Below are 24,181 nucleotides of genomic sequence, written 5' to 3' on the forward strand. Positions count from 1 at the left end.
CGGAGAGATGCAAAAGGACCTGCAAAGCAAAATTGCTGTCAGGGGCTGGCCAAGCACTGGATTTTCCTCTCTGAGCAACCAGCCAAGCTCCTTCCCTGGTACACTGACTGCGTTCGGCTGGACAGGATTGTTTTGTACCCCAGTCACTGTTCAGATGTCAATTTTGCTGGCCCCAAGAGTCTTTCCAGACTGGGGCTGTGTTCCTTGGGCTGCAGAAATGTCACTGCATCTCAGAAAACGCCACTGTTGGTGTTATTTAAGCAATAATAGGATTAAAGCTAATAATTAGGAAGAGAAAGTGACTGGCTTGCACCATTTCTGACTATTTTTCTCCTCTCATCTGGGTGATCTGAGCTCTCTCTTCAGCATTCCCTGCGGTGGAGGCAGGGTAGAGTTTTAAATAAAATTAAATGCCTTTACCATCGGTTTTGCATCAGCAGAGCTTATGCTAAAGCGGCTGTGCTGCAGGGGGAGGGTTTGGAGCTGGCCTGATCTCCTCAGCTGGGTGCAGGACAGGTTGTGCTCTGCACACAGCAGGACACCCCTGCTGCAACGTGGTTACAGCCCAGTGACCGCAGATGAAGGGAAATACTGCAAAAATTGGTGTATTGCTGATGGGCAGCAAAGGAAGGGGCTGCATGGGGCATTTTGCAGCAGATTTGTGGACTGAACTGAAATCTGCTGAGACCTATGCCAGAGTCACAGAAGGGCCTTTGTCCCTAAATGCAGTGCAAACATTGGTAGTGGCTGGAAGAGATGCTGGAGGGTAGACACGAGCCTTGAGCCTTGCAGCTCTGCGCTGCAAATCCCCCATCTCTCAGTGCTGTTGCTCCTGGTGGTCCCCCCAGGGTGTGCTGCTGCTGGGTGCCTGAGCTGGGACACAATGATGGTGGTTTTATACTATTCTGCCTTAATGAGCTCGTTTCTGGAAGGCTGGGTAGTGGAGGAATATGCGTTTTAGAAACATCTGCCTGGGGAACATATCCCTAGAGAAGTGAGTCAGGCAACCCTTTGCTGGTAAAAAAAAAAAAAAACCCAACAAAAAACCCCCACACAACCCCCACCCCCCCCCCCCAAAAAAAAAAACCCAACAAGGTGCAGAGAACAGCATTGTATCAGCTGTGCTCTTTTGCTTCGCAAGTAGCCAGTGTGCGTGCTTGTGTTGGGTGCTTTGCAGCCTGTTTCACTGTATGCAAGCCCAGTTTTTTTCCCTGCTTGGCTGCTGCCACGGAAGTCCAGGCGTGCCTGGGCAGCTCCAGCCGGCCTCTGTTGCAACATAAGCAGGAAGAAAACCATCATGCACATCAGTACAGCTAATGAATGTGTGCACACATATCTAGAGAGCTTTTATAGAGGCATAAAGCCCTGCACGGTGTTGAGGTGGAAAAGAGCCAAGTGCCGCCGATTTTAGCACTTGCATGATTTCCTGGCTGTGCCGCAAACCTGCTGTAGGTTGAATCCGTGGGTTTTTGAAGGGATTGAGCTTCTCAATCTAGGGGTCTCTAGATGCACGTTGCAGAGAGTGGAGAGGGTCCTGCCGTGCGCGGCACAGGCCTGCCCTTGGCTGGGGGCAGCCGGGAGCTGGAGGTGTTGGTGTCCCACCAAGGTCATCCCCGCCCCTCAGGCCCTAAGCGCAGCCCTGCTGCCGGCTGCGAGCTCCCCTCGCCCCGTCCTCCCACCGCCCGTCAGCCCTCCCCGACCTCCACCGAGGGGCGGCCTCGGCGGGACCCCAGCTGAGCGTTGTCGCCTCCCGCATTTTGCTCCGGGCTTTCCCCGTGGATCCCTGCAGAGCAGCTCCGGGAGGGGGTGGTGGGTGCGTCTCCGTGGCGGGGGCCGGGCGAAGCCGGCCGACCCCCCCTCCCTGCCGGGGCCTTCGCGATTGGGGGCGGCGGGGCCGCGCCAGTCCCCCCCCCCCCTCCCCTCCCCGCCCAGGCCGGGCCCACAGGCGGGGCGGAGCGCGCCGCCCCTCCGCAGCGCCCCTCCGCAGCGCCCCCCCGCCCCGAAGCGCGGCCGCGGCCGCTCCGCGCCTGGCAGCGGAGGGGGGAGGGTGCGGTAACCAGGGTCACGCGCGGGCGGGGAGGGCGGCCCTGTAGCGCCGCTCGGCTCCGCGGCCCGGCCCCGGCCGCAAAGCCGCCCCCTCCTCGCCCCGGCCCCGGCCGCGAAGCCGCCCCCGCCCCGGCCTCGCCGCGGCATGTAGCCCGGCCGGGCGCTGCCAGCGAGGCGCCGCGGCCCCCCCACCCCGTCCCTCAATGCCCCCGCAGTGAGGCCGGGAGCTGGGCGAGCCGGCGCTGCGCGCGCTGCCGGCCACCATGGGGAAATCCAACAGCAAGTTGAAGCCTGAAGTCGTGGAGGAGCTGACCAGGAAAACGTACTGTGAGTGAGCGGGCCCGGCGAGGCGCGGGGGCTGGGGCGGGCGGCGGGGGCGCTCTGGGGGGCGCGGGGCTTCCCCACCGGCACGGAGGCGCGATGCCGGCCCCGGCCTCCTGCCCCTGCTCGGCCCTGCCGGGGCAGCGGCGGGCTGGGCTCCCTCCGGTGCCGCTCCCCAGGGCAGGCGCGGGCTCGGCCGGGCTTTGTTGCGAGAATTCGGAGATGAGCCCGGGAGGATAAAAAACAAGCTACCCCGTGAGGCCGCAGAGGCAACGGTAGGGAGCCAGGGAAACGCTCTGCTCTCTTGTGAAAGCGATTCTCCGTGGCCTGCTCCTAAGCCTCCGGTAACCGCGGGACAAGGGCCGCATCCTGCGCCCACCCGGTGCGATGCATCTTCCTTTGCTGATCCCCCTGCCCCAGCGCGGGGCATCCTTCCTCGGCGCCGGGGTTGTGCTGCCAGGCCGGTGCCGGGGGACGGCCGTGGTGTCTCGTCCTCCCCTCCCCACTTCCCCGGGGCCAGGCGGCTGCTCCCTCAACGGCGACCCAAACTGCCTGGTTGGCTTCCAGAGTTTGGATGCGTTAGGTGGAGGGTTTCTCTTTGTTATTATGCTCTGAAGTGGAGACAGGAGCCCAATGCCAGAGAGTTCAGTGTTTTTCTACGAGTATCTCAGTATCAGTTTAATAACCTGATTTTCTAAGTGAGTGGTTTTCCCATCTGAACCTCTACTGTAATTTTATTAATGTGGCTGGTGCCTGAGCCCATCCAGTTTTAGCAAAATCAGGGTTTTGTTTTCCCTGAAGGTTGCACAAAGGAAACAAAGGCTTCCATGTTTCAAGTTTCCCTCTCCGCTTGCAGGTTGGAGATGCTCCCCTACCATGCAGCAGACCTGCGAGCTCTCCCCGCTGTCATTGCTGCAGTCCCACAGCAGTGCTTACCCAAAAAGGCAATAGATTAGGTAGGATGCAGCAAGTTCTCCCATATGGAGAAGAGGCAATGCTGGTGCATTGCACAACCCTGCATGTAAGGTTGCGCTCTCGTCGCAGCACAACCAGGAGCAGGCGGAAGAAGGGCAGTTGTGGGGGGCATGTCTGCAACAGCTAAACCGTGAGTAGGTGGTAGGAGAGGTTGTAGTACCCTGGCTGGGCTTCCTCGAAGTGGCTTGGGGAGAAGAAGCAGTGAGAACATGGCAGTGCCAGCTGGGCACTGACCCCAGCTGGGGTTGAGTCCTGGATTTTGGTGTCCTTACTGCAGTTGTGACCCACGGTGGGTGCAGCCGCGCTGGGCCAGGTATGGTTATTGCCATGCTGCAGTCGCCCACTCCAATGCAGCCACTGTGATGATCCCATCTGTGATGGAGAGGGAGGGGAAGAGCTGGCCCTGGTACAGCCTCTTCTGCTGGTGATCTCCCGTGTGCTGGGCTTTTTGCACTCCTGGGGTGGCTTCTCTGCATGAGGAAGGTGCTGACCCCGGTGAAGCTTACAGTGAGACACATGGGCAGTGATGCCCTGTGTCTTACCAGTAGCTGATGCCAAATAAACACTGCGCTGGTGAAACCATGACCTGTGGGCACAGGGGTGGCTTTTGCTGGATAAGGCCAGAAGAGGGTCATTGCCCTTTGAATCGCTTTATTCCCAACTTTCTGCGCCTCTTTCTTGGGCACCCTCCCCTTCCTACCACAGCGCCTCCAAAATGGACTCTGGTCCTCTGATAGCTCCCTCAATGAGCTCCCAGCCTGCCCACTCCGGGCCTCTCACTGCCTCTTTTTCAAAGTGCAGCAGACTCATCCATGTACCTGTGCAGGTGAAGCAACAGTGCCTGGGCAGCCGTGCCATAGGGCATCATGTGGCCCTTTGCATGGCTGGAGCCTGGTGCAGCATCCTGACGTGCCCCAGCAGCATGCAGCCAGCAGGGCAATGCTCGCCAGGGAGAGCTGTTGCTAATACCAGGCTCTTGTTTGTTGAGCTCTGCTTGTTCCACCTCTCGTCTCCGGGATTAATTACTTTTGTTGAGTGTTTCTGCAGCTGTCAAGGCAAGCACGCGTTCCCTTGTCTGGCAAAGCACTTCACAGGGCCCTCCCAGGCATGTCTGAGAGCTGATTTATCTTCAGATGATTTATCTTCAGAACCTGGGAGATTGGAAAGCTATTGATTTCCTTCTGCATTTTGGGGAATCTAGGCAGAGGAGGTGCAGGTAGGAGTGCAGGGTTGCACTGAGTACAGTGGAAGGGACTGATCCAGACCCCTGTGCCACAGCTGGCAGACCAGTGTGAGCAGGGGATAAGTCGTACCCATAAATCCATGGCATGCTCAAGAATTTCTCAAGGTCTGCCTGGGAAAGGCTTTACTTCACAGCACTGTGGTATTTTGGCACCTTTCTGGGGGACTAGCAGTGACCATCCTTCTAAGAGCATCGCTAGCACGTGGTGCCCTTCCTGCATGCTGGCTGCTGTGTTACTGAGTGTGCGCTGGCCCTGCCTTGTGCATGGTGCTGTTTCTGCTGCTGTTACAGCACATCTGGGCAGGTGTCTCCAGGAGCCGGTAGCTGCCTGTGGTACATGAAGGGTTTCTCCCACAGTGGGGTTTCCTTCCATTGCATCATTTTATGTTTGTGCCATTTCCACATGAAACGAAGCAAATAACCGAAGCCCCTTCTTGGTTCTGCAGTGTCAGAGGCATGAGGAGACATCACCCACTCTCCCTGCCCCACACAGCTCTTCTGTAGATCTTTCTCATCCATGGGACACAGAGGATCCGCAGCCTTTGCCATGTCCCCTCAGTGCTCTTCCAGTGCCTGGTGGCTTATTGCATGCCCCAGCCACTGTCCCCTCTGTTCTCTCCATCTCTGATTTGGGGCATTTCTCTGGCCGTGCATCAGTCGCAGCAGTCTTGGGGCAAAGCAGGTGGTGGGAGCAGTTGGGAGAGGAGCATGGGCCTGCTCATGTACCAGAGCAGCCACAGGCATGGTGATCGTGCCGAGGATGCTGCTGGGTTGCCGCCAGTGGCCTCCATGAGATGCAAGAATTATTTTACTGTGGGTATTCAGAGCAGGTTGTCCCGGGCCCTGCTGGGAACCAGACACGGAAGGGCAGGAGCCTGGAAAACTTGTATCTTGGCTTCCCTCCCCACTCCACTCCCAACTTATGGTTCCAGGGGCCAGATTTTAGTGGCACTTGGACACCTCAAGGCACAGGAGATCCGAGGGCTTCTTCGAAGTGCCAGCTGCCCAAGTCCTGTTGTTCTGGTGACCCATCACTGTGTGCCTTTCAGCATCTCTGGGCATCGGAGTGCCCAGGAATATCCGGCAGTGCCAATCTCGCCTGCCTGCCAGGCACTGGAGTGATGCTGGTGGGGAGAGCCCAGCTGTGGGGCTAGGATTTAACCTTCCTCATGGGCCAGGCTGGTGCCATATAGGAGCGTGTGGGAGAAGGCAATGCTGAGTAATAATAATGAATAATAAATTGTGTAATTCTTTGTACTTCCATAGAGCCTTTCATCCAAATGCTCTTGAAGTGCTTTATAATCATTAATTTATTAATCTTCCTGATGCCTTGTTGAGGCAGCTCAGAGACACAGTTTTGGCCGAGTGTGTGTTTTGTCCCAGGAGGCAGTAACGCCCAAGACTCGAAGGAACCACTGTCCTCCCTGGATCGTGCCTGCCAGCCCCTCTTTGGTGGGGATTTAAGCCTGGACTTAACTTGGGCTGGGTGCTTGCAGCTCATGGATTGTGCTTAAAGAGCTTTGCGGGGCTGCAGTCAAAAGGTTCTGCTACGCTGGATGTTTATGAAGGTCCTGAGGCGTTGCTGCTCCCTGCAGCCTGCCTGAAGTTGTGTAAAGTGCACGTGTGCATTTGTGGGTGCAGAACATGTGTGGTGGATGTGAATGGCTTGGTGTGGATTCCTGGCAGAGAAACTGGGAGAGAAATGCAGTGCTGAGTATTCCTACTTGCAGCAGTGCTCCCAGGCCAGGCCAGCCACTGCACTGGCAACCCTTAAAATCACGAAACGTGCTTAAAAACACCATGAATTTTTTCATAAGAGCACATATTAGCTGTTTTACTTAGTCATTTTGAGGGGGGGTGGGTTTCAGGGTTTGCTTTTTGTAGCTATTGCCTGTGTCCAGTACTAGTAACTGTATTTTTTTTAACACTAGCTGCGGTAGCCGTGCAATCCAGTGCATTCGGAGCCATGTAGATGCAGCAGCATCACTGCTGGGACCAGGCATGGGGTCACGATGACAGTCCCTGTGCTCTGGAGACTGCAGCCAGGCTCTGGTGAAGGCATAGGAACTGCGGCAAGGGTGCCAAAATGACGCCTACGGCGCTGGGAGGCCTGGGCTGCAGAGTGGGCGCAAGGAGAGGAAGAACACTCTTTTCCCAAGAACCACGTCCCACCCACTGTGATCTATTTTGTGGAATTTAAACTCACTCTGGCATCATCATTTTCTGCTCTTTTACAATAAGCCGCAAAATCGGCTCTGTTGCTGGACAGTAATGCGTTGAATTAGTGGGCATTAGTTTAAGAGCAAACTACAAACATATTGATTTATGGTTACAGGGGTACGTCGTGGTGGACTGAATTCTGTGGGAAAGGTAATTCTCCGACTGCAGCCATTTTCAGCCAGGAAAATGGCTCTTTTCCTTGCTGAGGGAACTGGCTTGGGGCTTTGCTCCATCATGCTGCCCCGGTGCTGGGGGAATGCACCATCCAGGGTGGTGGGCAGGAGCAGAGGGGCAGACGGAGCAGAGGAGGGACCTCAGTAGCTTCCCACTGTCGCTTTATTTTTAGCCTCTGAAATGTTTGGCCCTGGGTGCTGGGTTTCTCTGCCAGGTTGGTTCGTGTTGAAATACCTCCTGTTGCTCATCTGGCAGAAAGCAGGGCAAACTGGCCAGGTGGTTACGCACCCGTTATCCCTCGGTGGCAAATGCTGAGTGAAATGCTTAAAGCGTGGAGCCCTGAAGCCAGGCTGAAAGGCAGCTCCTTGCCTGTGTCTGGTGGCTGCCTGCGGTCACCCCTGCAGCGTCGGTCCTGCACCCCTTGGCTGCACTTGGCCCTGTAAGCACCTGTTTTGGGGCTGCCTGCACAGCCGTGGGCAGAGAGCAGATGGCAGAATCTTAGCCCATGCAGCCTGCTCCTGGGAGAAGGGCACTGGGATGCTGAGGTGGGCATGCGCCCAGTGTGTAAAGCTGAGGCTGGGCTGCTGCTGGCTGGTTGAGCTGGCGAGCATGCCTGCCTGCTTCGAGTGCTCTCAGCGCATCACAGCGTTTGCAGGAGCCCAAAAGGGAAGTTCTAGGGGGAGGAGGAGAGCACCTGCCCAAGCACCCTGGAGGTGTGCTGGGGACAGGGGAGCAGAGCAGGTCTGCCATCCTGTGCCAGCCAGGGAACTCCAAAGGAGAGCAATGGGCACGACACGCCAGAGGGATGCCCAGTGCCTGGCTGTTGTTCAGTACCTGTTTTTACTGCAGCCGTGTGTAATCCAGAGCTGTGAAGATGGCAGCTGCAGTGCAGGTTCACTGTGAGCTTGGTGGGGACCTCATGTGCTGCCTCTGGAGGGCTGTGGCACTCTGGAGGTATCTCCAGCCCCTTCCCCAAGGAGACCCCAGCCTGCTCCTAGTGGATCTTATGAATAGGCATCCCATGTACATGTGGACCTGGAGCTCCGCAGGTACGTGCAAGCGAAGTAAGTTTTGGGGTGTCCCTGCAGTCCCTGGGAGGTGCTTGCAGTGCCTGGGTGGGAAGGGGAAGAGGTGACTGAGGGGCCCTCTTGGCTCCCTCTGCAGCAGAGCAGAGCAGCCGTTCCTGCCGGCCGTGCTTGCACCACTGTAGTGCTGCTCACACATCAGAAGAATTACATTTCATTTATCCCCTGACATGTTAATAGATCCGCTTAACCACTCTCCTGACCTTTGCTGCTGCCACTGTTATTAAGGTTGTGAAACAAGAAGCTCTGAAGGCATCAAAGGAAGTGGCTGCTTCAGGTAGGAGCCCACAGATGCAGTCAGTTATTGGGGTGGCATTTGTGGGGTCACTTTGTTCCACCCACCCCTCCTTGTCCTCTAGGTCTTCTAGGGAGCTGGATGGGAAAGGGAGCCAGGGTCTGTGCCCTGCATCCCTGCCCTCATCCTGGGGTGCAGTGCTCCCATCACCACCACTGCTGTGTGTTCCCAAGCCCAGTGGTGCTGGCACAGGGCTAGCTTCTTGTACCTCCTGCACGTTGTTCTCCCTTCAAGGCATGTTTTTGGTCTCTACAAGGAAGGAGGGCTGCCTGTGCTTTGTCCACCTGTGCTTCTCCAGTGTCTCCTGACTGATGGCTGGACCCTGTGGAGATGCCCTGGGTGTCTCTGTTACCCCCCACAGAGGAGCAGGTGTTCTGCACCTCCAGCACCCTTCACTTCTACACCCCTGGGCGCAGCATGGTCCCTGCAGGCAAGACAGGGAGGGGGATGGAGGTGGTGGCCCCACTGCCAGCGAGGCTTTGCCCTGCAGAGCCCTCCTCAGCTCCCCCTTGGCTCCTGGGTTTGATGGCCAAGTTGGAGAGACTTCCCTTCCCCTGCCTGCGCTCACTCCAGAGGGGAGTTCTCTCTGCTGGGGGCAGGAGTTGCTCCGCAGATTGGGGACAGCACCTTGGAGCACCAGGCTATGCTGAAATCCCCATAACCAAGGCGGCAATTGAGCAGAGGGCAGGACACAGCTGCCCCCTGCCCAGCCATGGCTCCATCCCTGCTCCTGGCTGCGTTGGCTTGTGGAGAAGCTGGGATTAAATCCAGCCTGGGATAGACCTACCACAGCCACCAGCTCCTGCTGCAGCTGTGTTTCAGTCTGATTCATTAATTTCCAAATGAAGGCACTGTCCTTTGCCCTTCCTCTACTGCCTTCGCTGCAATGAGCAACTGCTGCTTTTTCCCTGAACCCAATTTCCAAAGCCTAATGTTGGGCCCTTAAATATTTAATAAAGTCTAAAAAGGATTTTAACTGCATATTGGCTTTCCTGTTGGTACCAGCCCTGCGGGAGATGAGAACAGAGCTGCTCATAGACCTGTTTATCCAGTCTGGGAGCAAGGCAGATGAGCAACCGCCATCGAGAAGAGTGCCAAACGCACATGCAGCTCTCTCTGCATATTGCTTTGTATCTCAGTAGTAACAAATGACACCAGTAACACTGTTGGGCTTGTGCTTTGAACATCTCGGAGGCTTCCGGACCTGCTGTGGTGCTGGTGACATCTGTGTTCGATGGGGAGAAGCCAAACTGGGCAAGTGCATGGGGAGATGGGTGAGCTGGGCTGGGGATGTCCTGTGCAGACAGGTAGGCAGCTCTGGCTGTGTTGGTGCCTGCGCGCTGAGGCTGCTCCGACATCCCTTTGCGATGGGATGTTACACAGGTGAGTACCTGCATGGGAACACCCCCAGCGCATGGGCGACACGGCTGGGGTACGTGGGGCTGGAGAGATGGTATGTGGAGACGGAGACACAGTGGTTCAGGCAAGCTGCTGCTGGTCATCTCCAGGAGCAAAAGAAAATGTCATCAGGCAGGTTCTTGCCACGGTTGTTTCCATGGGGGGTGACCTCCATGCTGCAGCCAGGTTTTGCTGGGGTCTGCTTCCCCAAAGCTAGCCCTGTGTGGGCTGGCAGCAGGAGCAGACCTCAGCCCCGGGGCAGTCTGGTAGCCCCAGAGCTGGGACAGCCCTGACAGAGGGCAGGAGGACGGTGTGCTCTGTAATGTTTGACCAGGACATTGGTTATTTAGTTAAACCTGAATTTTAATGGGACTGAGGTGTCAGAGCCAAACAACCCAAATTTCCAAAGTGCTGACGCATCTTAAAAGTTACCATCATCAAATGGGGTGAGCTCTGGGGTGTCCCAAGGTGGGGTGATGGACAGTCCCAGGGGAGGACTGAGACTGTGGCACCCCTTCCCCTCACCGCAGTGCGGCTCCTGTGGGTGCTGTGCTCCATGCTGGGGGTTTGGTGCTGGAGCCAGGGGAGTGCATTGGTGGAGGAGTCTTGTGTCCACACTCTAGCCATCCCCAAGCGACCAGCCAATACTTTTCCCCTTCCCAGCCTGTATAAAGCCACCCAGATTGTCCCAGACTGCCCTGGTGCATGGTAGGGCCTGCCCACGGGGCACCCTGCTTCTCCCTGCAGAGAGATGCCTCTTGTGCACCAAGCAGGTGCTGCCCAGTGCCCATTTGGGGGCTGGATGAAGCCCCACAGCTGCTGCACTCATCAGTACCTCCAACAGCTTGAGCTGCTGCCATGCGCTTGGCTATGTGTTCTGTAGGTATAAGGCCTGAAATTGGTAATGATTGCTCAGGTTATGATGCAGTTAGCCCGGTAATCACTCTGCGGGGCCAGGGGCTGGTGCTGGTGGTGGGTCCGTTTGTGCTGACTAATGGGACCTCCTTAGGGCGGTGTTCACAGGAGCAAGGTGTGAAGTCTGCACCAAGTATCCTTTCAGACTGCCTTACTGAGCCCAGTGGTCACTGTGTGGAGACCAAGGGCTATTCTGTGGTCGGTGTTTGTTCAGGCTGCGATGCTGACCCTGAATCTGGGTCCCAGGGGCAAGGAGCACATGCACATGCTGTGGAGCCCTGTCACCTGCTTGGTGGGCAGGGAGGGGGGAGGTCGTAACTGGTGAAATGTTAACGTTGTGATGATGTTGAAGGTAGACTTTCTAACAGCTCTACGTTCAGACAGTTCTTAAGGATGTGTTTTGCAGTGGTGAGGGGTGGTGTGTTAGGCATTAATTGCAGGGTGTGTGTGGGGTTCACCCTGGAGCATTGTGGTATTTTATGCGTGAGGGACTGGTTAGCTCATGCATGAGCACCCCAGTCACTTCTGCATCAGCATCCAGTAAGTTCACACATGAATATCCAATTAATACACACACGAGCACACAATTAATTTACATGGGCACCCGGTTCCTTTATGCATGGGTACCCAATTAATTTGTGCTGTACTGCACACTGATCCGTGCATGAGTGTCCTGTTAGTTGATGCATGGGTGCCCAATTAATTGGTGCAAGTGCCTCCAGTCAGCTGGTGCCTGATTGTCTACTTAATTTGTGCATGAGCACCTGAGCCATTCACACCTGAGTGCCCAATTAGTACATGCACAAGTGTGTTACCTACTAATTACAGTAATTTACATGAGTGCCCAATTCACCCAGGAGTGCCCACGGAATTTATGCGTGAGTGCTCTGTTAGTCCATGCATGAGTGTCTGATAAATTCGTGAGTGTCCAGAACATTTATGCATGAGCACCCAGCTGGTTCATGCACAAGTGCCCCTTTCATTCGTGCCGGAGCACCCAGGTAGTTCATGCATGAGCACCTGATTAGTTCACCTAGAAGCATCCAAATATTTTATGCATGAGTGCCCAATTAGTCCATGCATGATCACCCAATTTATTTTTACATGAATGCCCATCTAGCTCAGACATGGGTGCCCAGTTAGTGCGTGCATAAGTGCCCCATTAATGCACACCTGAGCACTCTTTTTGCTCACGTGGGAGCACCCGCTCTGCACATGTATGGGTGCCCAGTTTGTCCTCATCTGGGCACTGCACTGAGCACCCACAGCAAGTTCAGGCAGCCTCAGACCCAGGCAGGAGCTGGAGTACAGGGTCATGTGCCAGCTTCCCCCAGACCGGGATGTCCAGGGGCCTGCAGGGACCCCTGGAAGGAGCTGCAGCAAGTCCCTGGGGGAAATAAATGCCTCTGAGAGTGATGCCGGACCAGCGGCCCATGGGTTGGCAACAGGGCCCTTGACCTGGCAGAGCTGGCATGCCCACCTGGCAGTGGCAGGGGAGCCACTTTGTGCCTGGAAATAATTAACCCCGGCTTCCCTGATGAAGTGGCAGTGCCCACGGCCCTGTGGGATCAAGGTGCTGCTGGAGTGAGGGGGTATGTGTGGGGCTCAGTGGAGACTCCCCGCTGGCCGCTGCGTGGGGACAGTGCTTGCTGAGCCTTTGGGAGCCCAAGCTCACTTAAGGACACACCTGTGCCATGGCCGTGGCACATGGGGCCAGGCTGAGTGTGTGTGTTCCTGCTGAGGATCCAGCCCTGCAGCTGTGGCTAAACCCCTGCCCTTGTTCAGACAGGGCAGGGGATGGTTGTGGGATGGTATGGCAGCACGAAAGAAGCTCTGTGCAGCTGGAGCAGCATGTCATGTCTTGCACCCCACCATGGCCAGAAGTCCCCAATCCAGCCGCCTCTCTGACACTCCTTACTGTCGCCATGCCCTGCCACGGTCCAGCGAGCAACGAGCTCCCCCCACGGGCAGGGCAGTGGATGGGCATTTGCAGTCCCTGGTCCCTCCTCTCCTCAGTGCCTGGCAAACGCAAATTAATGGGCTTGAGCTCTGCTTAACCAGATCTGTTTCTTGCTGCAGTGGCAGCTGGATGGTGGGAGGAGAGGGGGCACACAAAGGGCGGGTGGTGATGGAGCTGTCAGTCCTTGCCTGTGCCATTGGGGATTGATGGAAGGGTGGGGGTAGAGGTTTGGGGTTTTTTGGGTACAGGTTGCTGGCAGGAGGGGGCTGGGGGCTGCTTGCAGTGTAGCCCTGTCTGCAGTCTCTGCCCCTCTGTGCTGTGTGAGATGTGTGGCCACAACCCTCCTCCAAGCTGAGACTGGAATGGAGATGGACCAACCAGCACTGCGACGGGGCAGCAAGGGCCCATGACTGAAGCTTGGCCATGCAGGCAGCTACCGTGCTGCTCTGGGGTGACTGCCCCTGCTGCCTGCTCCTGCCTGTGGTGCAAGCCCTGCCGCTGGCGTTTCCCTGCACTTTGTTAAGAGCAGTGGAAACAAAGATGCTGCTGGCATAAGCTGCCATGTGGTGGTGTACATACAAGAGGGTGTCTGCAGCACGTAGCCAGGGCTCCCAGCTTAGTGCTGCCTCTTACAGTACTGCAGTTCATAGCAAATGCTAATACGCTGCCTTTATTTAGCACCTTTCATCCCCAAGGATCCTGGGGCATACTGCATCCACTAACAAGCTGCTACATGTGCCATTTATATCTGTCCCCATAGTGGCTGTAGGAATGGTGGTCCCTGGGGAGCGTGGCATGGCAGCTGAGCCCAGTCACAGCCCTGGCTCAGCAGGGGCACAGTGGGAGAGCTGGCCCTGCTCGGGTGGGATATCGCAACAGAGCTGCTGTGGGTCACCCCTGTGTTCTTGTGCACTTTGGGTCAAACCTGGCTGAGGTTTATGTCGCTGCAAATTGATTTGCATTGACTCAGCATCACACCATTATCGATGCCAGAGGAGGGAAATGCAGCAACTGCCACTGCACAGGTATTTTCTGTGAGCTTGGCTGGGCTCTGCGGACTGGGAAGCTGCAGAGGTTGGATTGGGGAGAGCAGAGGGACAGCCTGGCCCCTGCATGCGTGCCCTGTCCCCAGCCCCAGGACAGGTGGCTCAGTCAGCTGGGAGAGTGGCATGTCCCCAAGGCTTCCATGGCTGTGGGTCCCTGCTTCGGGGGATGGGAACGGACATGGACGGGACACAGACACAGATGACACACGATGGTCGTTAGCATCCCTAATCACTGCTGCTTGGGAGTGTCAACACCCAGCAAGGTCATAGCAGCTGGGAAGTGGCAGGTGTTAAGTCATCTTCTGTCTTGGATCCATAACTGCAGATATGGGGAGGCAGGTGCCCACTCAGCCCCGGCTTGCCCGGCTGCAACCGTGCTGGGCTTGGGGCCGTAGTGATTCCCTGCAGCTGGAACACTCTGCCCCGGGGAGAGGGAAGATTTGGTGGCAGTGGAGGGATGCACCCAGACATGGGTGGTTTTCTGAGGGCTGGAAGATTGGGCCCCATTCCCACCCCAGGGCAAACCCCACAGCTTTGTGCCTGCCTCATGCCTGGGGCAGGAGGAAGGGCACCGGTGCCAATGTGCTGGTGGAGGGATGGGGCTTTGCTTGGCCCCGTTTCCAGGGATGCATATTAACAAATCCCACCTCAGGAGCCCAGTGCCGGTTTTCAGGCTGGCACCTGAATGTGCCCCTCTGTTGGAAAAAACTCTCCTGGGAGCATCACGCATCCCTCCTGTGGGCACGAGGGGAGACAGCTCCATCCTTCCCCTCCCACCCCAGCCCGAGCATGTCATTACTGGCATCTCTCCTGTACTAAAAAAAGCACAGATTCCTTAATTGTTTCCTGGTGGAGTTGAAAGGCAGCTCCTGGGCCTGAAATAGCACGTTGCGGAAACGCAGCCAAACAAGAGAGCGAGTAGAAGGTGATCTGCCTGGAGGGGCTGAGCCAAGCCCCGACTGCAGCCCCAGGCTGCTGCTGTTGCCCCTTTCACCTGTCCCAAGGGCTGGCCGAAGTCCTGCTACTATCCCTCCTCCTCCCACCCACCTTCTTCGGCATCTGAGGGTGACTGGGGCTGCAGCGCTGGTGGATGGGGCATCCCCGGGGAATCCTCAGGGTGCGGCTTGTGGCTGGTGTCTGGATGCTTGGGGGCAATGTGTGCAGGGAAGCCTGTTTCTGTTGGAGACATCACTCAGCATCTCTCTTTTGGAAGGATGCTTACGTGAAACCCTTTTTTTTTGGGGGGTGGGGAATGCTTCAGGACTGGCGTGACTGTTGTTTGACTGTTGTTTGTGCCTGGCTCAGCTCAGCTGCTGGATGCAGTGTCCTTCCTGGTTCCCTCCTGCCAGGACACCTCTGTCCTCCCTGTCTGCTCTTCTGCCAGACAGCCCTGCCAAAACAACCCTCCAAATCCTTCCTGTGGCACAGCTGAAGCCCTTAGTGTCCTTCAGCCCAGGTGCAGAGCATCTCCACACCTGCCTCCTCTCTCCCGGGGTGCTGCCATCCAGACTCCCCATGGTTGTACAGTGGGTGCTGCTGCCCTCCCAGCATGGCTGGTCCCTGTGCTTCTGGCACAGCTGCCGCAGCACTTTGCCAGCTCCCTGGGTAGGTGAGGTGTGAGGCTTCTCTGTACCGAGCCCTTTCTGGGGGAGTTTGCAGGCTCTGTCCCCCCAGCGGTCGCTAAGCCTGGATAGAGGGAAGCGCCCATATGCATGTGGACAGCCTCGGGTGCAGCAATTCCTGGCCACAGGGATGCAGGAGCCAGCACCTGGCCAGCGGCTGGCCTGTGCCCTCCCGGCTGCCCCACAGCTGCTGCCTGCCAGCCCTCACCTTCTGTGATCTGCACCTTCTGCCAGGCATGTTGTACATCTTTCTGATGGAAAATTGCTTTCTTTTGGGTTTTTTGCCATCCAAGGTAATTGGCATTTGTTGGTGTGTCTTTGGTCTCTATTTTTATCCGCTGTTTGCACGTTGACACATCTCCACTCCTCCTCATATCTCATGGCATTTCAGAGCTATTGCTTTTTTATTGTTATTTCGATGCATGATGCAAAGGAAATGACTAATGAAGCCATTCCCCCCATGCCTGCCTGCTGGCAGCGAGCTCCCTGCTGGCGTGCTGGTCAGGCACCGTTCCTGCAGCGGGATGGGTGCCAGCCCCCCACCCCATCAGGCTCCCCAGTGTCCCACATTCCATCAGAGCTTTTCCTCTGCAGAGGACATTTGCAATCTCAGCAGCTGTCCCCAGGCTGGGGACACTCAGGCTTGGCAACACTCATTTTCTAGCTTGTCACGTTTTTGGGATTTCTTTGGAGCCCAGTAAAGCTTCCCAGGACCCTGGGATGGGTTTGATGACGCTTCTCTGTTGAGTTCAGAGGCAGCACCTGGTACCTGGGGGGATGGCAGCCCCAGGGCTGTACCTGTGCCCATGCCCATGTTCAGTGTATCAATGTTGGGACTAAGCAAGTGCCTTCCCCAAGCCACCTCCAGGCAGCTGTTTTGGCAGATGTTTCCAGGGAAGTTTTGGCTCTGGGAGGGCAGGGCTGAATCCTCCCCAGGCATGAACCAACCCAACCCCTGCATGGTCTGTAGCATCTCACAGCAATGGTACTGCACTGCCCTAGCAGGGAGCAAAACATCTTGGTGGGCTCCCTGGTTTTGGGGCCAGAGGGACCCAAGCACCCGCAGCCCTGGCCCCATCAACCCCCTGGGCTGCTCCAGGCTGGGCCTTGAAACCTAACCCTAATGCGGGTAACACCTGGCAGTGCATAGAGGGGCGAGCCCTGGGATGTCACATAGGTGAAGTGCAGAACAGCAGCCATTACTGGGAAAGCACTAAATTCCTTTCTCTTTTCTTTTTCTCTTTTCTCCTGTTTTCTCTTGCAGTTACGGAGAAGGAGGTGCAGCAGTGGTGAGTGTCCATTTTGGTGGCGTGGCAGTGAGCTGCCGGGGCGCGGGGCTGGCGGGCGAGGGGGCCAAAGCCAGCGGTGCTCAGCAACCCCACCAGCCATGCAGAGCAAGGAGGTGCAGGAGGGTGCATCTGTTTTGGGATGTAGATGTTAGCTTCTAGAGGGGATACCAGAAAATAGAGGGTGTTTTCTTGCAGGCTTCGTGCACAGTGCACGGTGGGCTTGGCTCTGGCTGCTCTTAGCCATCCATGTGGGATGGTACGTGCTCCCTCTCGTCGCTTCCCTGCCTGTGTGGGTGGCCAAGGGTAGGAGGGATGTGAGGATTTTTCAGCTGGTGGCCATGGCCCTGGCTGCAGGAGGCCGGTGCTGTCCCAGTGTGTCCCCCTTTTGCAGTGGGGTCAGTAGAGGCTGGCAGGGGCTGGGGCCATGGTGCCTTGTTGGCAGCACGCTCTTGCCTCATCCCTTCCACCTCACTAAACATGACCCTAAAAAAGCCACTGTGTCCCTTTCATCTTCCTATCCCACCAGTCAAGGTTTGCTTTCTTTGTCTCTTTCTCTCATCCTTCCCCTACCCTGATGAGTCATAGCTGCAGCAGCATGAAAAAGATGTCACTGGCCATTTTCCCACCTTGCCACCCTCTTCCCCTCCTCCTCCAGCCCTTGGCCTGCTGCAGTGGGTGCCCGACAGATCTGGGCAATGCATTGCATAATGTTCACGCACACTGTGTGGTCGCCGCACCCCCAGAGCCAGCGAGCCCCTTCCCCTGCACCCTCCGGGGTGGCACTCAGTATCCTGGTCCAGCTCAGAGCTGGAACCAAGGGCTTTTGGGGGTGTTTAACTGCAGATGGGTTTTGGGGGACACCCTGGGCTGTGCCACCCCGAAGACACAGTAACCCTGCTGTGCCCCCCAGCTCATCTGAGCAGCTTTCAGTTGGAGTTGTGTGAAAAATGCTGTCACAGAGCCTCATCTGCCTGGGGTGCTTCAGGCCTCTGTGCTGTTGGTTTTTAGCAGGGCATGGCTGCAGCATGTGCGTGCCAAGTGGCGGGTTGCAAATTGCCTGTGAGGTTGCTGTCTGTCATGAGTCCCTCCCCTGCGATGGTGCAGCAACTTGAGGGGAGTTTTCCTGCCTGTCTCCATGCCGGAGAGCCAGCCAGATGCACCTGATGTAGCGGGGCCAAGCCGCAGCAGTGGAGGGGAAGGGAAGCTCTGGCCCTCGGGTGAAGCTTTCTGTTTGCAGCTTCTTGCTTGGAGCCGTGTGCATCTGAATTTCTGGGATATGTTTATATCTCTATATATGTATATAAACTCTGTTGCTGGCCCTGTGATGGCTTCAGGGCTGAGCGAGGCATCACTTGCTGTGGCACCTCTGCCTGCAGCATGGCCGTGCAGGTGGGAGGTGACTCTGGGCAGAGGCCTTTTTATTTTAAAGGAGGTTTAAAAGACCCTCTTGGGTGCCTCTGGCTAGGCAACGGGTCCCTGTTCCCTCCCGGGTCCAGGAGTCTGGCTGTGGCTTGGTTGCCACTACTGGGCTCATGACAGGATTGGAGCAGTGTGGTGGGCACTGCTTGGTGTCACCGGTGCCACTCACTACTTACCCGGGCTCTCCTTGCTGCCACCCTTGCTGCGGTGCCCGCGGGGACCTCATGCTGCAGGGCTGGGAGGTTGTGGGTAGGTGATGGGAGCAATTCAGGGAGCACCCTGGGACCTTCCTGGCTCCAGCCCACTGCAGCACCAGGGAGGGCCCTGTCCCAGCGTCCCAGGGCTTGGGGGGACTGCATTCAGCAGGGAGACCCACCTGGTGCCCATCCTTGGCCCTTCCTTCACAGGTACAAGGGCTTTATCAAGGACTGCCCCAGCGGGCAGCTCGATGCCGCTGGCTTTCAGAAGATCTATAAGCAGTTCTTCCCTTTCGGTGACCCAACCAAATTTGCCACCTTTGTTTTCAATGTCTTCGACGAGAACAAAGTAAGTCTGTGAGCTGGGGGTTATGTTCCGGGGTGTCCGGGCTGGGCCTGTGGTGATGGTGGGACAGGTTCAGTACACGGCTGTGCGGCACCAGAGAAGCAAAATATTGCAGCACTTCCTGGGGCGTGAAATTAGAGTGGTGCAGCAGTAGCGGGTGAGCCCCTGTGCCCTTTCTAGTCGATGACAGTCACATGGGAAAAGGCAATGAAGTGGCAAGCGAGAGAGGAGAAACGCGATGTTTCAGTGCCGCTGACAAAAGCCCTACCGTGCAGTGCACCCCACGCTCCGCAGTCACTCCCATCAGGATGTTTGCTGACGGGCTTGGCACCAGTGGCTGGATCACAATGCTGGAGATAAATGCGCATCACTCCTCCCTCCTCATTGCCTTTTTGGATGTGCCCCCTGAGACGGCACACATGGGCAGGGGGGGCTTTGCAGGGTGGGGGCGGCAGCGGCCCCCTCACCCCCTCCTTTCCTCACCAGGATGGGAGGATCGAGTTTTCGGAGTTCATCCAGGCGCTGTCGGTCACCTCCCGGGGGACACTGGATGAGAAGCTGAGGTGTAAGTGCTCCCTGTGGGATGCTGGTGGGCTCAGCCCTGCGAGGGTGCTGGGGGTGGCCCAGGGGTGCTGGGACGTGTGTCCTGTGGGGAGGGGGCTGCAGACCTCAGCACCTTGGTGTTGCTCTGGCTTGCAGGGGCATTTAAGCTGTACGACTTGGACAACGATGGGTACATCACTAGGAACGAGATGCTGGACATTGTGGATGCGATTTACCAGATGGTGGTAAGCAGCAGGGGGGGTGGGGCTGAGCAGCCTCTGGGGGTCCCTGCTGGGCTGGAGATGGAGCTCTGTGGGCAGGGGGGCTGTGGGGAGGATGCTGAAACACCCTGATTCCCCCCATAGGCTTTTCAGTGGGGGGGCTGTGGCCATTGCAGCTGGGTCAGGGTCTGGGTCTGGCCGCTGAGGATGGTTATGATGCCAGTGCCAGCCCTTTGTGCCTGTCCTGATGTTGGGGATGTTGAGGGTGTCCTCACCGAGGGACACCATCTAGGCAGGGCACAGATGGGTGCATGACCAGGTCCCATCCTGCTGCTGCAGGGAAACACAGTGGAGCTTCCCGAGGAGGAGAACACACCAGAGAAGAGGGTGGATCGGATTTTTGCCATGATGGACAAGGTGAGGATGCTCGAGGGATTTTTCCCTTGGGGCCCAAGGGATTTAGGAGGCGGTTGTGGGCCCCCCTGCCACATCTTGGCTCTTGCAAGTGCCTCCTTCCCCTGCCAAGAGAAGGTATCAACTGCTGCTGAGCTTGCTGCAGAGCCCTGCCTCCCTCCAGAGTCCCTGTATCCATTTCAGGTCCCTGAGGTGGCATTGCACTCTCCACGGCACTCCTCCCTGGCTGCCAGTGTGAATGGCTTGACAGGGAAACCGAGGCTGTGGGGGTGGACGCGGGCATCTATACAGGATGGCATGGGTGCTGCCAGCGCACTGGGGTGCTTGGTCTCAGGGTGCTCAGTGACTTCTCCCTCCCGGGGGTGAAGCCGCAGTGCAACAGGGGTGTTTTGCAGAATGCAGATGGGAAGCTGACACTGCAGGAGTTTCAGGAAGGCTCCAAGGCTGACCCCTCCATCGTGCAGGCGCTCTCCCTCTATGACGGACTTGTATAGTCCTGGGGCCAAGCGGTGGTAAGCACAGTGTGAGAGGGGGGGTCTGGGGATGCCTGTCTCCCACCCACCTGATGCCATTCCCCATTCCCACCTTCCCTGGGGGCAGGTGGCTGTTTCTCCTCTGATGAAGCATCAAACCATGGGCTTCCCCCTCAAATCCAGCTGCAGGGGGATGCTGCTCCCATACCGATGGGTTTCTCCCAGTGCCCCGCATCCCGCAGTGCACCCTCAGACTGCAGCTCCCAAGGATGCAGTACAAGCCTCCCAGCTGGCAGGCGTTTGCCTGAGGCACAACTCTTGCTCTCACCTGCAGGTGTGGCTGCAGAGGGGGCAGGGAGGGAGCTGGCTTGCTGGGAGCACAGGAATGCCCCAGAAAGAGATTATATTCAAAGTTTTATTTATATTATATCTTACTATGTTACGCTCTGGAGTTGCCAGGGTTTGGCATGGTGTTGGCAGGGACACTGTAGTTTGCAGCATCCCAGGGGTGCTGAGCACCCTTGCCATGCAGAGGTGTCATTGCAGTCCAAGCAGTGTCCAACCATGGGGGGTGGTTTTTTTTTTAACCCTGCTGGAGTTTTGTGCTGTTCAGAATCTGTTTTGTCTTTCCAGCTTTGCCCCTTCCAGCTGCCCCAGTGCTGCGCGAGATGGCTGCAGGGCTTTCTGCCCATCCTTCTCACCTGATTTTCCTTCTCCCAACCCGCTCCTGCAGATGCCTGGGGGAAGACACTCTCTGTGCCATGTGACCACTGCTGCGTGAAGCTTACCTGTCCCTCTTGGCCTTCCTTTCTGTTCTGCAAACAAAGGATGCCCTTGAAATGTGAGCTCACTCCCCCTCTCTGCACTCTGAACCAGCCGCTGCCATTTGCCGACTTCTGCTTTTTCGAAGAAATACCCCACAGCAGACCCCAGTCTGAGCAGCAGCAAATGCCCAAGACTTCAGGGTTGGGGGAACAGGTTGAGCATCACTGAAGGCAGAGCCCCCCTGGCCTCCTCACCTCCTATGCTCCCTCTTTCCTACATTTTCGGATGGGACTGCAGATGCGCCAGCACCAGCATGGTCCTCTCCTAAGAACTGGCCAGCTGGAGATGGAACCCAAAGGTACCGGGGGGCCGCGCACCCCGGGGTGCTGCCTGCGTGGGGCAGCTGGGGAGCCGGGGCACTGACAGCAATTGGAAACACAATCCTGGCGTCACCTGTGATGCTGCTGGCAGCCCAGCCCGGCTCACTAGGGAGATATATATATATATGGTTATATATATATATATATATATATATATATTTCTTTTTTGTGGTGAGACAGTAGTGAGGCTTTTTTTAATATGCCTGTCTCGACGATTGATATCCTTATTTATTTGTTGTAAATGTTGTTGCTGTGTTTAGTCTTTCATGTGTGTGTCTGACCACCTAGGTGATGATCTGTAAGGTTTACATGCTCATACGCCATTGCGGGGCACTGGGAGCCTGCAATAACAATGAAGCCAAAAATCTGCCTTCCTCCCTCTCCTCTCACCCCCCATATCCTGAGCTCTGTGGGCTGGCTGCTGTTTTAAGGGGATGCTGTAGCTTCTTTTCCTCCTCCCGTTCCCATGTTCCCTGCATTTTTCTGTTCACCCTTCTCTTTGCAAGCTCAGCGAGGGCTCACTCAGCTCAGGCTCCAAGCAGACTGAGCCCAGATCATCCCTCAGTTGGGCAGGGCAAGGAAACTGCTGGCCACCAGGATATTGCTATTTCCTCTTTTTTTTTTTTTTTAATTTTCTCACTGCATGAAAAAGTATTAGTGGAGCTGAGAGTTGGGTTTTGCTTTCAAGGGGATTCCTTGATTATTTTCTGTTTTGCAAATGGTGGGAAGGTCTGTTTGCACCCTAGGTTGGTGGCTGTGAATTAGCCCATGTGCCGGTGGGGCTTGGGGAGCAGAAGGGATGCTCATGGGGATGGCTTGCTCCGTGCCCACCATCGCGGCTGGGGCAATGTGGCAGCTCCTGCCTCGGGGGTCCCAGCCTGGGAGACATGCAACTAGGAGTGTCTCCTTATCCCCTTCTTCCTTGTTTAGGACGTGGGAGGTTTTGCTGTAAACGAAGGGCATGGCCCCAAAACGGAGCCACTTGTGCCTGCCCTGGGGGAGGTGTAGGGCTGGGGAAACACGCCTGGAGACACCTGAGTGTGGCGCTTGGAAACAGCCACCCAGGCACAAGAGCTGCCTTTGTGGCCTCTCCATCACCAACTGCCACTCCGGGATGTGCCCAAGTAGGGCTCAGCTGCACCGCAGCACTGCAGGACACTGTTGGCATCTCCACCGAAGGATGAGCATTACGTGGATGCTGCTGCAGCTCCGTTCCCATCTGCCTTGGCCTCTGTCCTGGGGAAGGAGAGATTTGCATCTCCTCAGGAGCAAAGTGCAGGATGTCTGTGGGACCCTTGAAGCCAGCCAGGGTACAAACCCCTCCTGCTCCATCATGGTTTGTTCCTGGCCCAGCAGCACCAATGTGGCTCTCCCACCCCCCCAGGGGCTCACCCATCCACCGCCGATCTGGGTGGTGGTAGTGGCATCTTTCTGCCCCACTGTCTGCAGCTCCTGTGGCTGGAGCCCAGGCAGGGGACTGTCCCCATGGTGGTGGGAGGTGACATCTGGACATGGAGGATGTTCTCACAGATGTCCCACAGTGCAGGAGACATAGACGGTGCCCCAACGGGGTCTGAATCCTCCTGGTGTGGCAGGGACAGAGTCTGCAGCCAAGCAGTGCTTGTCCTTTGCTGTGCAAGCCCTGCTCCCCTGTTTTGGGGCCATGTGTTGGTGGTACTTTCTGATGCCCATAAAATAACCACCCTTCCCCATCCCCAAGGAGACTAACCTGACATTCACATGCAATATTTCTGCCTCTTCTGTGGTTTCTTGCCCCCAAGGGTGCCTGTGTTTTATTGTGGGGGGCTCCTGAGTGGTGTCACCTTGCTCCCTTCTTTGCAAACTCCTTTTTCTTGATGGCCTTTGTGGTCAAAACACAACTTTCTTGGGTAGATCTTTGCAGTGCCTCCAACTTCTCTAACTCTCATCTGCCAGATTAGTCCCTTCCCAGTGCCAATTGATGTTCCCAATGAATGTGACTGCTATAATTGCCTCCACTGATAAATGATGGATGCTGTGACATTTGACATAATTCCCAGGAAAAGACAAACCTCATTTGCTCTGACACTTTCCCCTGAAAGGCTTTTAATTTCTGGAGGACTTGTCATGCTTTGAGCCCCATCAGTGCTTGCTGATGTCTCACTGGGGAGGCAGCCCTGCAAGGGCAGTGTGTGCGCAGCCCCTTGTCGTGGATGGGGTGAGGGACCAGCATTGGCTTAGAAGAGCTTCAGACCCCAGAAATACCAAAATTCAGCGTCCACTGGGCTAGTGCTGCCCTTTCTGCCAGCAACATCCTGCTGCCGCTGCCGCTGGTGGGCACAGGGAATGGAGCCCAATGCCTCATTCTCCCTTGCCCCTTATTAAATATTTGCACATCAGAAAAAAAAAAGGCAAAAAGGTTTTTGTCTGTGTTCAAAAGCTCAGTGCTGGCTGTTGGTTTGGTGGCAATGATGAGTTTTCCTGGGCAGTGGCCCCTTCTGCAGGATTGGGGCTGGCTCTTGTCCTAGGTCCTGGCTCCAGACCCGTGGTGGGTCCCAGCATGGGGTTTGTCCTGCCCTGGTCTTGGCATGCTGAGTGTCCCTGAGCAGATCATTTTGGCCCCAGTACTTCCCCTTGGCTGTGGATTTGGGACCCTGGCTTGGATGCTTATAGCTTGCCTTTGGGGAGCACCAAGGGCCTCCAACCCCTGAATATCACCAGAATCTGCAGATTCTCTGTACCGCTGAAAATAAGGCTTGAAGCATCTCACGCTTGGAAATGTTGGCCTTAACCACCTTGTGCCTCAGTTTCCCCATCAGTAAAATGGCCTGGGTGACCCATCCCCTCTCCAGAAA

General features: G+C 56.5%; 1 protein-coding gene across 3 annotated transcripts; it reads left to right on the top strand.

The window, feature by feature from the left end:
- Positions 1-1,972: 1,972 nt before the first annotated feature.
- Positions 1,973-23,736, top strand: NCS1 (neuronal calcium sensor 1). Of its 3 annotated transcripts, none has more exons than XM_055721083.1 (8): positions 1,977-2,373; positions 16,565-16,589; positions 18,416-18,554; positions 19,038-19,116; positions 19,251-19,339; positions 19,655-19,732; positions 20,125-20,241; positions 20,836-23,736. In XM_055721083.1, exons 1-7 carry the CDS (start codon positions 2,310-2,312, stop codon positions 20,221-20,223), a joined length of 573 nt encoding a protein of 190 aa, XP_055577058.1. In that variant the 5' UTR covers positions 1,977-2,309; the 3' UTR covers positions 20,224-20,241; positions 20,836-23,736. The 3 variants fall into 3 exon arrangements, with proteins under 3 accessions (XP_055577060.1, XP_055577058.1, XP_055577059.1); XM_055721084.1 differs by having other exon boundaries at positions 20,936-23,736; XM_055721085.1 differs by lacking the exon at positions 20,125-20,241 and having other exon boundaries at positions 1,973-2,373; positions 20,936-23,736.
- Positions 23,737-24,181: the final 445 nt, after the last annotated feature.

The sequence above is a fragment of the Falco cherrug genome, chromosome 9, assembly GCF_023634085.1.
Source record: "Falco cherrug isolate bFalChe1 chromosome 9, bFalChe1.pri, whole genome shotgun sequence".
NCBI lineage: Eukaryota > Metazoa > Chordata > Aves > Falconiformes > Falconidae > Falco > Falco cherrug.